General features: G+C 44.9%; 1 protein-coding gene across 2 annotated transcripts in view; it reads right to left on the bottom strand.

Moving 5' to 3' along the window:
• Positions 1 to 16,318, bottom strand: part of SCARB1 (scavenger receptor class B member 1) — a 549,841-nt gene that overhangs the window by 93,345 nt on the left and 440,178 nt on the right. For both annotated transcript variants that reach the window (XM_086942688.1, XM_086942687.1), the window contains exon 10: positions 6,770 to 6,821. In XM_086942688.1, the coding sequence (XP_086798814.1) occupies positions 6,770 to 6,821 (52 nt within the window). The remainder of the gene's footprint in view (positions 1 to 6,769; positions 6,822 to 16,318) is intronic.

Below are 16,318 nucleotides of genomic sequence, written 5' to 3'. Positions count from 1 at the left end.
CGCTGTACAGCCTTGCCAATTAGTATGGAAAACCACTAGAGTGCAGGCTGGCGGCCACCTTTAAATTGTATTTATTTGTATTCAGTAAACGGAGAGTAGGTACACTGCAATGAAGGTATACGAATCTAATACTGAATAACGCAGTCTCAGCCTTAAAGATAATATTGCGAATTACCTTCTTGTTAAAACAGTTATACTGCTAGTTATAATGGTGGAATGATTACTCCAAGTTAATTCGCTACAACAATACATTATTAAACTGTTTTTAGAATGGAAATTCACCTTTAGTTTAATTTTAATAGAGTAGATGCCAAAAACAGATAATAATGCTGCTTTTAGCATTTCGAAGACAGATTTTATTATAGGTGTACGTTCCGCTAAAGATAGGAAGCGGTCTTTGTGTGCCGCCCAAAACGAAACATGTCGTGGGGCGGGACTTCCGTCTTGGGAAGCCCGCGCCCACGGAGTGCCTGGCCAGGAGAGGAGCAGTGGAGACGCGGTGGCGGCTGAAGTACGGAGTGGTGGTAAGTGGCCCTTAGTTGTAGGAGGGGGGAGGGGGTCTTGGTGCACTAGTGTGTGTGTATGTGTGTGTGTGTGTGTGTGTGTGTGTGTGTGTGTGTGTGTGTGTGTGCACGCGTGTGTGTGTATGTGTGCGATGGCGGATGGTCTCTGTGCACTGGTGTGTGTGTGTGCCCGCGTGTGTGTGTATGTGTGCGACGGGGGGAGGTGTGTCTCTGTATATGTGCGTGCGTGCGTGGGCGCTTGTGTGTGTGTCTCTGTGTGTGCGCATGCGTGTGTGGTGTTGGAGCTTCCCAGGAGACAGCAGCTGGCCACAGCGAGCGCGTGGCCCGCTGAAATTGCCTCCTTCAAGAGAAAATGCGCGCGGCCAGGTGCTGTCTCCTCGGAAGCAGACCCAGTGACAAAAGATCTCTGGGGGACACAGCGCTAACGCGCCACGAGACCTAAAAAGGGGCACTCCAGCCATAGGGCAGGTGATTTGTTACATTGAAACATCATGCTCTTCCTGGAGTTAATTGAATTCAAATTAAATCAGATAGGAATTTGGCAGTTGAGCAAGACAATGTCAAAACGAGAATCCCGATTTAGTCTAGGTTTCGCCTATGCCTAATAACAACACTCAAAAATGTTGCTATGGCTTTAGCAAAACACACTACGTCTAGAAGTTGGAGAGTGAGGAAAGCGGGGCGACACCTTCGAAAACCCATAATTTTTCAAATCGGCATAAGCCAGCGTCTCCTTGGTTCGCGGTAAAACTTACAAAATAGGATTTTGTGGATTGGACGGAGATGTCGTCACAAGGACATGGTTGTAAGTACTTTGCCCAATCGTTAATTGTAGGGAAGGTGATCAGACGGTGAAAAATATCCAATCTAAACCTAGTTAGTAAAAGTCTTTCATGACTTGAAAAATTAAGTTAGGTAAGGTTGGATAATCAAAGTTGTTTGGATTACTAACGAGTGTTGGACTGTAGTTTTGCTGACGTCATTTGGGAGCCACAGTGATTCTAAATGCGCCAAGCAAAGTTTTTTAAACGTTTTTCTCGGGAGTTCAGCGATTAGGATGAGAGAATGATAATATTGTGCCATGCCCAAGTCATTAAGAAATTTTCTAATGTAGGCCATCCATCCAATCTTATGGGCATTCTCTAAGGAAATACAGTCCTGTATAAACCTTTGACAGAAAATAGTTTCACTAGAGGACCAAATACGGTGCCATAGGAGAAGAGGCTGGATTTTGACTAAGTCTGTCAAATAGGGCAGGCCCAGATCCAAATGGCATACGTAGGTCGCTGTGCCCCGTGGGACAGCTAGAAGGAATCTTAAAAAACTATTTGTCACCATTTATAGGACTTCAACAATCCCATATGCCCACACTCCAGCCCTGTATATAGCAGTGGCTAAACATTTAGCCTTACATATCTCTATGAGTTCAACAGTAGGCCTTCTACCAAGTTTACTTGTGAAATTAATCAAGGCAACTGTTGCTCTCATGAAGAGCAATTTCCTCGACTCAATGGCATGCTTCCAGGAACATTTGTGATCAATAACAATTCCCAAATACTGATATGTGGTTGCGCTCTCAAGTTTTTGTTTGTCTAAAAAAATGGCCTTCATTTTCTTAATCCTGGAGCCTGCAGACATGACAAACGTTTTTTTAATCTTAATTTTCAGGTCCAGGTTGGCCATGAAAGTGCTGTATCTCACAAGAGCACGTTGTAATTCCAAGGGGGTACGGGCTAGAATCACAGCGTCGTCGGCGTAGAGTAACGCCGGTATTGGGCGGTTGTTAATGGTGGGGAGGTCCTGGCACCCTGTTACCATGGCAAGTTCCAAGCAATTGGTATAAAGGTTGAATAAAAACGGGGCCAAGACACAGCCCTGCCTAACTCCTCTCTCTACCCTGAACGACTTTGTTAACTCACCCCCCACGCCATACCTCACTCTAGCTGTGGCGTCGGAGTATAATTCGTGTAAAAAGTTTACGAGTGACTCCTCTACCCCCCATGTCCAATAGAATGGACTACAGTTGGGTTGGCTGACACAGTCAAAAGCTGCCGACAAATCAACATACGCCATGTACAGAGCCCCCCCTTTCGCATTTACATATTTACCTATTCGGAGAGACAAATTAAGGGCATGCTCTGTGGTGCCCAGTCCCTCACGGAACCCAAATTGTAAGTCTGATAAAACTTCATTGTCATCCGCACACTTCAGGAGACGCAAACTATCAGCAGCTGGCATGATATTTAAGGAGGGAGACGTGCAAATTATCAGCAGCTGGAATCTTATTCAACGAGGGAGACAGGCAAACTATCAGCAGCTGGCATTATATTCAACGAGGGAGACGTGCAAACTATCAGCAGCTGGCATGATATTCAAGGAGGGAGACGTGCAAACTATCAGCAGCTGGCATCATATTGAAGGAGGGAGATGAGCAAACTATCAGCAGCTGGCATCATATACAAGGAGGGAGACGGGCTAACTATCAGCAGCTGGCATCATATTCAAGGAGGGAGACGTGCAAACTATCAGCAGCTGGCATCATATTCAAGGAGGGAGACGTGCAAACTCTCAGCAGCAGGCATCATATTCAAGGAGGGAGACGTGCAAACTATCAGCATCTGGCATCATATTTAGCGAGGGAGATGGGCAAACTATCAGCAGCTGGTATCATATTCAAGGAGGGAGACGTGCAAACAATCAGCAGCTGGCATCATATTCAAGCAGGGAGACGTGCAAACTATCAGCATCTGGCATCATATTTAGCGAGGGAGATGGGCAAACTATCAGCAGCTGGCATCATATTCAAGGAGGGAGACGTGCAAACTATCAGCATCTGGCATCATATTTAGCGAGGGAGATGGGCAAACTATCAGCAGCTGGTATCATATTCAAGGAGGGAGACGTGCAAACAATCAGCAGCTGGCATCATATTCAAGGAGGGAGAAGTGCAAACAATCAGCAGCTGGCATCATATTCAAGGAGGGAGACGTGCAAACTATCAGCAGTTGGCATCATATTCAAGGAGGGAGACGTGCTGACTATCAGCAACGGGCATGATATTCAACAAGGAAGACGTGCAAAGTATCAGCAGCTGGCATCATATTCAAGGTGGGAGACGTGATGACAGCTGCATACGTAATTAGAATAAAGCAATAGAAACACAGATGATAATGATCACAGGCGATGCTCTACACCAATCAGATGGGTGCTAATTCGGACATCAAAAACCCGGCTTATACTCCTTTGTCCTAATCCCCGGGAGGAAGGAGCAAGCGGTACTGGGTGATCCACGAGGAACGCACAGATCACCCACATTTAGGGTAAGAGGGATGTGAGCGGGTCTCAAATCATTGCAGTTTGGAACATGGATTACTCGAGTGCAGCGTCACATTCACAATTTGTGCACGCAGAAGTACATGCTTTTGTTTGTCAGTCACTCCCCGTCTATGTATTTTATAATTATGTGTGCCTACTATTTTTTAAGGACCCAGGAATGGTGAGGGATGGCAAAGGAATAGTGCTACTGACAGGAGTGTATGCCATGAAATGAACCTGTGTCCGTCCTGATGAATGCCACAGACTCTTTTGAACCAAGAGGTAGAAACATGTTGACGGTTTGAGTGGGGATGCCACATTGGTTCCTCTAGTCTCCACACTGAGTTTTAAGACCAAGTGATATCTCACCTAAATGAAAAGGTAGTTTGATGTATCACAGAGGCTTTACCATATTCATTTGCAGGTTCTAGAGTTAGGCAGAAGGGCCTCCTTTACTATTAAGTATAGGTCTGCAAACGGGGTTTTTAAAGAGCGAGGGGAGTCCTATGATGAAGTATGACACCTGGTGATGAGTGAGGACACCTGTCACATTTGTGTGTGTCCATATATAGGCTTGGCATGGACAGTCAGTTATTAAAAGAACAGGTCAACAATTTCTCAGGTGTCTTTTCTTGTGTTTAACATGGTTCTGCAAAAACCACAGAGATGGAGAACGCTGCTTTTGTGAGGCTGTGGTCATCAAGAATGAGCCGAGGGGAGCATGGACTGATCCACGGGATGCAAACCTTTCAGGAGGTAGCAGTGGCGTGCACATGAAGAAAAGCTTTGCAAACCTCAGTGATGTGTGCTCTTGGGTTAAGCAGCAGGACTCTCATTGAGAGACACACCTCTGCATCACCAGCCATCTAACAGCTGAGAATGTGCTCAAGCCCTCTCATGTGACATGGATGAGGGATGTGCCCGGCCACACAGCTGAGGAGCTTTGCAGGTAATACTAAGATGGTGGATGGGGGAGGGGTGCTCATGTGATCCGGGGAGTCCTGCTGGAGAGTAAGGAGGAGAAGCAATGGAAGGCTGTTCATCAATGTCCTGGGATGAGACGAGCCTGGGAAGAGGCCCTGTTGAGCTTCTCTTCTCTGAGAGATGTCACTCACAACCAATAGTCATGAAGAAGAGTTTAAACTGGGGAAAGAGAGAATGTCCTTGAGACCTTTAACAACAATCCTTTCACTGACCGTCCATCTGCTGGTCACACAGGATCGGTGTACAACTGTTACCACGGATTTTTTACAACGGATTCCATGACCACGGATTTTTTACAACGCAGGTCATGTTACAACGGATCCTTTTACAACGCTATTCACTACAACGCAGGTACTATTACAACGCAATACCATTACATCGTAAGTATAATTATAGGTAAGTTTATCTTTTTTGGGGTTTTGGGGTACAGGGGTATTTTTAGGTGTTAGGGCTGGGTTTGGGTTTTGGGGTACAGGGGTATTTTAAGGTTTTAGGGCTGGGTTTGGGTTTTGGGGTACAGGGGTATTTTTAGGTTTTAGGGCTGGGTTTGGGTTTTGGGGTAGAGGGGTATTTTTAGGTTTTAGGGCTGGGTTTGGGTTTTGGGGTACAGGGGTATTAGGTTTAAGGGCTGGGTTTGGGTTTTGGGGTACAGGGGTATTTTTAGGTTTAAGGGCTGGGTTTGGGTTTTGGGGTACAGGGGTATTTTTAGGTTTTAGGGCTGGGTTTGGGTTTTGGGGTACAGGGGTATTTTTAGGTTTAAGGGCTGGGTTTGGGTTTTGGGGTACAGGGGTATTTTTAGGTTTTAGGGCTGGGTTTGGGTTTTGGGGTACAGGAGTATTTTTAGGTTTTAGGGCTGGGTTTGGGTTTTGGGGTACAGGGGTATTTTTAGGTTTTAGGGCTGGGTTTGGGTTTTGGGGTACAGGGGTATTTTTAGGTTTAAGGGCTGGGTTTGGGTTTTGGGGTACAGAGGTATTTTTAGGTTTTAGGGCTGGGTTTGGGTTTTGGGGTACAGGGGTATTTTTAGGTTTTAGGGCGGGGTTTGGGTTTTGGGGTACAGGGGTATTTTTAGGTTTAAGGGCTGGGTTTGGGTTTTGGGGTACAGGGGTATTTTTAGGTTTTAGGGCTGGGTTTGGGTTTTGGGGTACAGGGGTATTTTTAGGTTTATGGGCTGGGTTTGGGTTTTGGGGTACAGGGGTATTTTTAGGTTTAAGGGCTGGGTTTGGGTTTTGGGGTACAGGGGCATTTTTAGGTTTAAGGGCTGGGTTTGGGTTTTGGGGTACAGGGGTATTTTTAGGTTTTAGGGCTGGGTTTGGGTTTTGGGGTACAGGGGTATTTTTAGGTTTTAGGGCTGGGTTTTGGGGTACAGGGGTATTTTTAGGTTTAAGGGCTGGGTTTGGGTTTTGGGGGACAGGGGTATTTTTAGGTTTTAGGGCTGGGTTTGGGTTTTGGGGTACAGGGGTATTTTTAGGTTTTAGGGCTGGGTTTGGGTTTTGGGGTACAGGGGTATTTTTAGGTTTAAGGGCTGGGTTTGGGTTTTGGGGTACAGGGGTATTTTTAATATATATTTACAATTTAAAAAATTAAAATTAATTGTATTAATATATGTTTTATTTTTTTATTAATAAATAATTAAAATTAATAATACATTAATAATTATTTACATTAAATATTAATTTTATTTACTTACCTGTAATTATACTTACGATGTAATGGTATTGCGTTGTAATAGTACCTGCGTTGTAGTGAATAGCGTTGTAAAGGGATCCGTTGTAACATGACCTGCGTTGTAATAAATCCGTGGTCATGGTATGCGTTGTAAAAGGACGCGTTGTAACGTCATATATCCCACAGGATCCTTTGGGGCTTCATAGGAAGGCCAGAGAGGGGGTCATATCTGCTGTTCACATGTTACAAACTCACATCACAGAACCAGCCAAGGACCTCACCTCTTCAAACCAAATCAGCGGCAGGATGACAGGCTTGATGTTTCGAGTTTGTCTAAAAGAGGGAAAAAGAGGACATTTATTGAACCAGACCAATCCTAGACACAAAGAACTTATTGCATAGGGAAAACATGACTTACCTGTAACAACGTGTGCAATTATAATTCTGTAAAAAGACATGCTTTGATCTTTCCTACCATCTAGTGTTGGGCCCAAATCATTGTATGTTGTTTTTCTTCGAAGAAGGATTATTAGTTTTAAAGCAACTTGTGGTCTTTATTTATTTCTGTTATTTTATATAGTGCGGACATGGTCCGTAGGCATCAGAGCTCTTTACAATAAAGCAGAATGTATCAATAACAACTAGAAAATATACATGTAACATTAAAAGTGGAGAGAACACCAGCTTCCCTTCCTCGGTGAGGTAGATCAATTCACACGTATTGGTTGTAAAACATAACAGTGACGAGCAGTAAGTACAGTACCATGAGGTGGGCATCAATGTTTCGTGCTGGTTGAGGTGGACATCAATCGATTGTGCTGGTTGAGGTGGACATCAATGGTTCGTGTTGGTTGAGGTGGACATCAATGGTTCGTGCTGGTTGAGGTGGGCATCAATGGTTCGTGCTAGTTGGGGTGGACATCAATAGTTTGTGCTAGTTGAGGTGGACATCAATCGTTCGTGCGGGTTGAGGTGGGCATCAATGGTTTGTGCGGGTTGAGGTGGACATCAATGGTTCGAGCAGGTTGAGGTGGACATCAGTCGCTCGTGCTGGTTGGGGTGGACATCAGTCGCTCGTGCTGGTTGGGGTGGACATCAGTCGCTCGTGCTGGTTGGGGTGGACATCAGTCGCTCGTGCTGGTTGGGGTGGACATCAATGGTTCGTGCTGGTTGAGGTGGACATATATGGTTCGAGCGGTTGAGGTGGACATCAATGGTTGTTCTGGTTGAGGTGGAGTTCTATGTTTTGTGCTGGTTGAGGTGAACATCAATCATTCGTGCTGGTTGAGGTGGACTGCCCTTGTCGGGGAGTGTGAGGGGTATGAGCGGATTAGGCCAGATGTGGTTCATAGACAGGAGCTTTGAGGGTTTTTTATTAAGTGACATGGCGTGTGGTCTGGTGCCTCGTTACAATGTTTGGAACAATGTTTAAATGACTAACTAGCGCTTCTTGCCGGAGTGAATGATCACACAGGAAGGTTTGTGAATGATTATGTGGAACTCTATTTGGCGGCTTCACAAATATCCACCAACTGAACATTTTGGCGCCTTATGGCAGGTCTGTGCTCTAGGTACACAGCTGCCACATTTTCCATTTCCATGCACGATGTGCTACTTCAGTCAGGTTTTGTTTTTCCTTTGAATTCTGGGACTTGCAGTCCTGTTGTAAAATGCAATAAACAAGACCCAGAATAAAAAAACAAAAACTGGACTGAGCAGCACATCACACATGGGCCTGGGACACCTAGCAGGGCTGTAGGTATATGATGCAACTTACATTTGGCTTTAGCATAACGTAACTGAATGTATCAGAAAACTTGCCGTAACCAGATGTAGCAGTAGAAAGAAAAAGTTGTTTTGGTTTTCTAATAGAATGGAGAGGGTTGTGGGGCAGGACACACAGGGCTAGTAGCCATGTCCTCCTTCTTCTTTAAGGGAATCTTATCAGAAGTGTCCTCTGCAGGGAGCTTGTGTTTTGCTGTATTTTTGCCAACATATGTCTAGTATCAGGATTAATATACATTTTCTTTTGTTTGGGATCCAATTTGGCCTTAAGAACATCTAAAAATGTTTCTGGAGTCTCGAGAACATTGTCCTTGGATTTTAGCGTCAAAATCGACTTGTCTTTATGATGTTTTGGCTCCGAAGCGTGTTTGTGTTTGGAAGCAGAGGGTTTCGTCTCCGAAGCATGTTTGCGTTTCAAAAGCGAAGGGTTTAGGCTCCAACCAGATTTGTCCTTGGAGCCTGATGATTTCGGATCTGAAGGTATTTCGTCTGACTCGGTCCAGAACTGGAAGGCTTGACGGTTAGTTTTGGTGCCGAGAGGCAGGGCGTGGAAACATTGTCTTGGTGCCGACCTTGGACAAAAGGCAGAGGTGGTGCTGTAGCCGTATGAGTTTTAGAAAAGGATTTAGGGGGTACGGGGTCTTCGGTACTCACAGTACCCTGTCTGGAGGCACATCTTCGGACTTCAGATGGATCTCAAGCTCGGAATCGGACTCTGGAACGGAGAGGGCCTTTTCTTCTGCGGCGGAAGCTTGAGGTTCCGTGACGGTTCCGTGACGACTTGAACCCGTGTTTTTCAAGTTTGTCGGAAATACATAATATTGGTATCAGTGAACCGCAAATGATCCATTTAGTATATCCTAGTGTTTTCGCTACGCTACGAGCAAGAGCACTCCTTCCATTGACATATTTCTGATATACCCACGGCATCCATCTTAGATCATGGCCGCCATTTTGTGTTTCCTTGCCCTCACATATGCAATAGCCTCTGATCATTTCATTCACTCCACTTCGATTAAGGACACGTAGCCTTAGCCGGAGATTCACCTCTTACATGACACGTGCACCTTAAACCAGATCACGCTGTAGCTGCATGACTCGACAAAGGCTGCCTCCTCTGCCCGAGGCCAGTCTTGCCAAACTGGTCTTCGTGTCCATTGTACCTGATCATGATTAGGCGGCCGAAGTCGGTAGCCTTGCCCATTTACGACCCACAAACATCCCTTATCCCACTTTTCTATCTTCCACACCTGGCTCTGTTTCTTTCTTTCTGAATCTTTATTAGGGGGAGGTAACGAACTTTACGATGAGGCGGTCCGGGTCCTGAATGCAATATTGACAGGGGATTGTGATGAACTAGTGGGAACCCCTCTTCGTAGATGTTTGGTATCAGATTTTATCGACGGTTCCTGTGTAACGTCAAATATTTATTGTTTAGAGACACAAAGGTTTGGGAATGTACCGACATGTGAAATATTTGCCTAGAGCACAATTTTTAGTATATAAGGAGCAACCCACTTTGTACAAATCGAACAGGCTCCTAGTTTCTGCCCGTGCGTAGATTCTGTGACTTCTGTGTCCCTGCAGTAATAAACCTTTGGTCTTTGACGCCACCATCGAGAAGCCCGTGTTTCTGTTCATTTGTGCACCAAGGCAGGTGGAACTCCGGGGTCTTTGGGTGTTGTACCCTGACACCTCTGGACGGAACCAAAAAGTCCAGAACTCCAATTGGCGCCCAACGTGGGGCGACGTCATTCGGTACCGGTCCAAAAGCCTGAAGAGTTCGAGAAGCTTCGTGTGAAGATTCCTGAGGGAGGCGCCCCACTTCATCGATCCCGGCATATCGCAAAAGTGGCCCGAAGTTCTCTTCCACGAGGGTTTCCCGTTCAGGACGGCTGCAGTGGGCCGTTGCCTTGACCGTCGCCCTGTCTTGGACCCGAAGTGGTGCAGTCCTTAGTACGGCGAAACGTGACGGGTTTCTCCTTGGTGACGTCTTCAGTGCCTCAGTTAAGTATTTAGTGATAGCTAGCTGGTTACTTTGTGAGGATTGTTAAAAATCCTTGATCGGTTCTTGGTTTGGTTTGGTTTTGTTAGATTATCATTGGTTGTTTTAGTTACGATAATCTATTTGGTTTAGTTTTGGGTATCGATACATCAGTTCGTTTTGGTAGGCCTAAGTTCTTGGTTCGAGTGCACATATTTGTTCCGTGTTTTGTTTGTTTTGTGTTCCGGACTGAAAATGGTAAGTCGGAAAATGTTGTCTTGTTTTAGTTGCAACAGTGACTCGCGATTGGAGGACTCTTGTCTGGTTCCTCCGATTGGGACTCCCCTATATGATTTATATTGTAAGTATGGCGTGGGTCCTATAACTTATAATGAGATATGGGTCCGCTATTGTAAGAAGGATGGTGTCCTTAGTTGGCCACTGCATGGTAGTTTTGAGCAAGAGATTCTTGACAATTTAGAAGCGAAATTGTTCAAGAAGAAAGCCCGGCCGGCAATGTTTGATTCCTTCCGTTATTGGCGGAAAGAATCCAAACAGAGAGAAATGAAAAGGTTGAAGAAAGAACAGAAAGAACAAGAAGGGTTAACTCTAGAGCAAGCGACTAAACAGTTGCAAGCTAACGAGTGTGAAAAGGTCATAGATGTAGCCATTAGAGAGCATAACCTAGCGATTGACAAGTGCTATCCTGCCTTGCCATCGAAAATGGCTAAGATATTGGAGGACTCCGAAAACGATCCTCTGCTGTCTTATCTGTTACGGTCACCTCCACCGTATGCACAAGGTGCTACGGCTCCGCTCGTCCCGAATGTTCAATTGCCGGTTGCTGGACAACCTGGTGCTCCTGCTCCTGTCCCTCAGAACCAAGTTCCTGTACTTCCTGTGGTGAATGTAAATGTTCCTACAGCTCCTCCTCTTCCTACACTGCCAACTCTTATACCTACCTCTGTACCTACTGCTCCAGAAGCTATTTTCCTCGATACTCCTACTGCTTCCTCATCTATTCCTACCTCCACTGCATTCTCTATGTCTGCGAGTGTACTAACTCCACTTTCTGTTCGTCGAAGAATCACTGATTCAGTTACTAATATGCTGTCTCCTATATATAAAACTCTGATTAAGACTCCTACTCCTGACTCTGTACAGAGACGGAGTCAGCTTCCTAGTACTGAGGAACGGGGAGTTTTAGACTCCACGGCTCTCAGATGGATTTCGAAGGGTAGAAGATATAGTACGAGAGATGTGTTAGACACATTTATGCAGTGGGGAGAACCAACGCAACGATACGTCTTTGATGAGATGTGCTCGTTGTTACGTGAAGAAATAGAAGAAGACGATGTCGAATCAGATTTGGAAGATTTAATTAGGGTTCAAAAGGAGTTTGCTGCTGGAATGATAGTGGGTGAGAAAATAAAGCAAGCGATGGAACTCATTTTAAGTTTTAGGAATGATCCATCTCTTCGTTCTCCGAGAGATTTAGAGAAAGGTAAAATGAAGCTAAGTCGCCAATATCCTATGAGGGAAGTTCCTCCAATCTGGCGCGAAGCAGTGCCACGTGATGATAATGCTGGTATTGCAGGTGCTCCAGCGCAGTTCCAACGAGTGTGGATACACATTCCATGGAAACGAGCAGAAGTGTTAGCAGTGAAGCAGGCCTTGCCAGATCCGCGTAAGAATCCAGCCGGATATTACAAGGAATTAACACAGACAGTTGAGGCTTGTATAATGAACTTAGCCGACATTGATATGTTATTTGGTAACGTAGTTCCGCAACCAGTGTGGGCTAAAATTCGTAGAGAGGATCATCAGGCTGCTTTAGGTGGTGATTGGGCAGCTATCACTGCAGCAGATGGTCAACAAATAGGTGGTGCGAAACCCGAACCTTTGATCGCTAATCTGCCAGGTAGAATAATTGATCTAATGAAGACTCTGATGCCAGCATTGCGTGTTAATTGGGACAAGTTGTCAGCATGTAGGCAAAAGAAAGACGAAAGTGTCTCGGACTTCTTCACGAGGTTCGAAGAGACTTTTGTGGATCATAGTGGTCAGGACATGAGTACAGAAGGAGGGCAAAGACTATTTGTCGATAAATTTGTGCATAATTTGTTACCTGAATTATGCAATAAATTAAAAGACTCAGAAAGTGCGTGGGCTGTATCTACGACAGCGCAAATACTTGCGACTGCACAGTACTACGAGAATAGAGATAAAGAGGAGAAGGAAAAATCAGAAAAGAAAACGAAAGATTTAAAAACTAAAGTTCTTTTGCAGCAGGCGTATCCGCCTCGCACGAACCAGACTAATACGCAGCAGAACTCATACCAAAGGACAGATTATAGTACATCAAGACCTCAATATCAATGGAATCAATGCGCGTACTGCAAGAAAGAGGGTCACTATAAAAATGAATGTCCGATCTTAGCGCAAAATAATGCAACAGCAGCTCAGAGAAGTCGTGGTGGTTTTGTGCAGAATTCTAGAGGACGAGGACGAGGTGCTATGCCTCCACAAACTAATGATCGTCCATCCAATCACTTTGATCAACGAAATGGACAATCTGTTCAGCAAAATAGATCTCAGCAATATCTTGTTGAAGATTATTGTGAAGTAGAAGAGGGTTTTCAACAAAATGGGTACTAGGACAGCCATGGACAGAGAGAGGGAGTAGTATCAGTTCCAGTGGATCAGAGTGGGCCTTATGTCGCAGTAGCAACATCAGGTGTAGTCGAACCGTTTCTGTTGGATACTGGTGCCGCAAAAAGTTCTATCATGCATGCGAAACTCCCTGGCGCACCTTTGTCTGGCTCAACAAATATTTCCGTAGGTTTTTCAGGCGCCCCTGTGTACAATCCGATATCTGGTCCTTTGTCTATTTCTGTTGGACCGTGCCAATTGAAAGCACCCCTGATTTTGACGACAGGTTGTAATGAAAATCTGCTTGGTTTAGATTTGTTAAAACGACTCTATGCGACATTGTACTGTTCTCCGGAAGGAGTACAGCTTACACTGGGTAAAAACATCACCTCTCCGATGTACTTGTCAATGGACGCACTCCCGCCGGAGCTCCGTTCACTCCCTGATTCTCTTTGGGCGACTGGTCCTAATGATGTAGGTCTCCTAGAAATTCCACCGTATGTAGTGACTTTGAAAGCAAATGTGAAATTTCCAAGAATTCCCCAGTATAAAATATCGAGTGAAGGTGAGCGTGCACTTTTATTGATTGTGCAAGACTTGATTAAGAAGGGTGTAGTTGAAGAAACTAGAGGAAATGTCTGTAACAGTCCTGTATTACCGATTCTGAAGCGAACTGACCCTACAAAACCTCCAGTTTATAGGTTTGTCATAGACCTTAGAGAAGTTAATAAGATTGTAATTCCGCAGTTTCCTGTAGTGCCAGACATTACTGCCTTGTTAACATTGATACCTGCTACAGCTACATGGTTCTCAGTTATAGACCTAAAGAATGCTTTCTTTAGCATTCCGATAGCCGAAGAGAGTAGGGATATTTTCGGCTTCTGTTTAGGAGGTCGCAGTTTCAGATTTAAACGCGCTCCACAAGGCTATTGTGAAAGTCCATCCATTTATAGTCAAGCTTTAAAAGGTCAGCTAGATTCTTTTGTCCTTCCTCCAGGTTCTGCCCTAGTACAATACGTAGACGATCTTTTAGTGGCTGCCGATGACAAGGAAACTTGCAAAGCAGCTACAATTTCGTTATTGCATCATTTGTCCAATTTGAATCATAAGGTGTCTCCTTCCAAGATGCAATACTGCTGCCAAGAGGTAACCTACCTAGGTCACCTCTTATCAAAGGAGGGAAGGAAGTTGACCCCAGAAAGAATAAAAGCAATTACGCAGATGAGTGTTCCACGCACACAGAGAGAAGTACGTGCCTTCCTAGGTATTACCTCTTACTGTAGGCAGTGGATCCCAAATTTTTCTCTTTTAGCAAAACCGTTGGTAGCTTTGACTGGGAAAAATGTTCCAAGTCCGGTGCCATGGTCTGATGAATGCCAAGAGAGTTTTACTGAATTACGAAAAGCATTGTGTTCAGCTCCTGTATTAGGTACACCTGATTACAGCAAGCCATTCACGCTCTACGTTCACGAAAGAGAAGGTTGCGCGTTGAGTGTTCTGACACAGAAATTTGGTGATAAACAACGCCCTTGTGCGTATTTTTCATCAACATTAGATCCGGTAGCCAGAGCGTTACCTAGTTGTTTGAGGGCTACAGCGGCAGCTGCAGCTTCCATTCGACAATCTGCTGGTTTGGTGATGAACAATATGCTAGTGGTCATGGTTCCTCATGCAGTGGATACACTCATGAACCGAACGAAGACTCAACACCTTACTAGTGCGAGATTATCTGGTTACGAGCTGACATTATTAGCGAGTCATATTCAGATCAAAAGATGCAATGTATTGAATCCAGCAACATTGTTGCCGACTGATCAAGAGTCGAGTGATTCTGAGCCACATGACTGTTATTTCAAAACGGAGGAAGAGACAAAAGGACGTATCGATTTAAAAGATACTCCCCTGTCCGACCCAGATGGTACGCTATATGTGGACGGGTCATGTTTTAAATTGGAGAATGGTGATGTGACTGCTGCCTACGCGGTAACGACTTTGAAGACGATTGTGGAGACTGCAAGAGTGAGTCAGAATTCTGCCCAAGCTGCAGAATTAATAGCTCTAACGAGAGCGTGTGTTTTAGCTAAGGGAAAGAGAGTGAATGTGTTTACAGATAGTCAGTACGCATTTGGCGTGGCCCATAGTTTTGGCCGGTTGTGGAGAGAAAGAGGTTTCATTACGTCCCATGGGACTAAGATCCAACATGGTCAGCTAGTTAACGACTTGTTGGAATCTCTAACCTTACCAACTGAAGTTGCGATTGTGAAGTGCAGTGCTCATAAAGCAATCACGGATGATGTTGGTCGTGGGAATTCCTTTGCTGATGAAACTGCTAAACAGACAGCTAGAGACACGATGAGTAGAATGTACGTTGCTACGTCTGCAAGATGGATTGCTGAGTCTGGAATGTGTGAGGACACTATGGAAAGTGTGAAAGAGATTCAGAAAGAAGCGACTGAGGAAGAGAAACGTGTATGGAGAGAAAGTACGGGCAAGTTGGACTCGAATGGATGTTGGATTGATTTGACAGAACAGCAGCGTTGGATGTTGCCTGATGCATATGTGCTTGCAGTAGTGACGATGGCGCATGGAGTAGCTCATATAAGTTCTAAAGGGATATGTAAGATGTTAGCTCCGGTTTGGAAGAATGAGGGAATCAGTAAGTGTGCAGAGAGAGTGGTGAAAAATTGTATGGTGTGCTTGATGCATAATCCTGGCAAGGGAACTCCAACTCCAGCTGGTCATTTTGCTCCTCCTTCCTGCCCCTTTGAGGTGATTCAGTTAGACTTCATTCACATGGAACGCTGCAACAATTTAAAATACGTCCTGGTGGTAGTTTGTGCTTTTTCCAGGTGGATAGAAGCATACCCATTAAAGGACAACACTGCCCTATCAACTGCCAAAATTCTTCTCAAGGAATTTTTTCCTAGGTTTGGAATGCCACGGATTGTATGGTCAGATAACGGAAGTGAGTTTATAGGGAAAGTTATGCAGAGTGTGTGTGCTGGTCTAGGAGTGAAACAAAAATTCCACAGTGCAAACCATCCCCAATCTGCTGGTTTAGTCGAGGGTTACAATGGCACTCTGAAGCTTAAGATAGCCAAGATACAAGCATCCACAGGTTTAGCCTGGCCAGACGCACTTCCTTTGGCCTTGTTATCAACGAGAGCAACAGTGCATTCTAGAATAGGGCTTTCTCCATATGAGATTGTGTTTGGCCGCCCGGCAAATATCTGGGGTGTGCCAAGGCCTAAACAATTGTGCTCCATTGAATATCCTATGTTGATAGACTACCTTTACGACTTGACTGCTAAATTGAGTCTTATTCATCAACAGGTCTTCGATGCTTTGCCAAAACCTCCGGAGAGTCCAGGGCATCAGCTGAAACCCGGCGACCACGTGGTGGTCAGAA

Source organism: Lissotriton vulgaris, chromosome 11, assembly GCF_964263255.1.
Source record: "Lissotriton vulgaris chromosome 11, aLisVul1.2, whole genome shotgun sequence".
In the NCBI taxonomy this organism is placed as follows: Eukaryota; Metazoa; Chordata; class Amphibia; order Caudata; family Salamandridae; genus Lissotriton; species Lissotriton vulgaris.
Note: the sequence above shows the minus strand (reverse complement) of the source record. Positions and strands in the feature narration are given on the sequence as shown.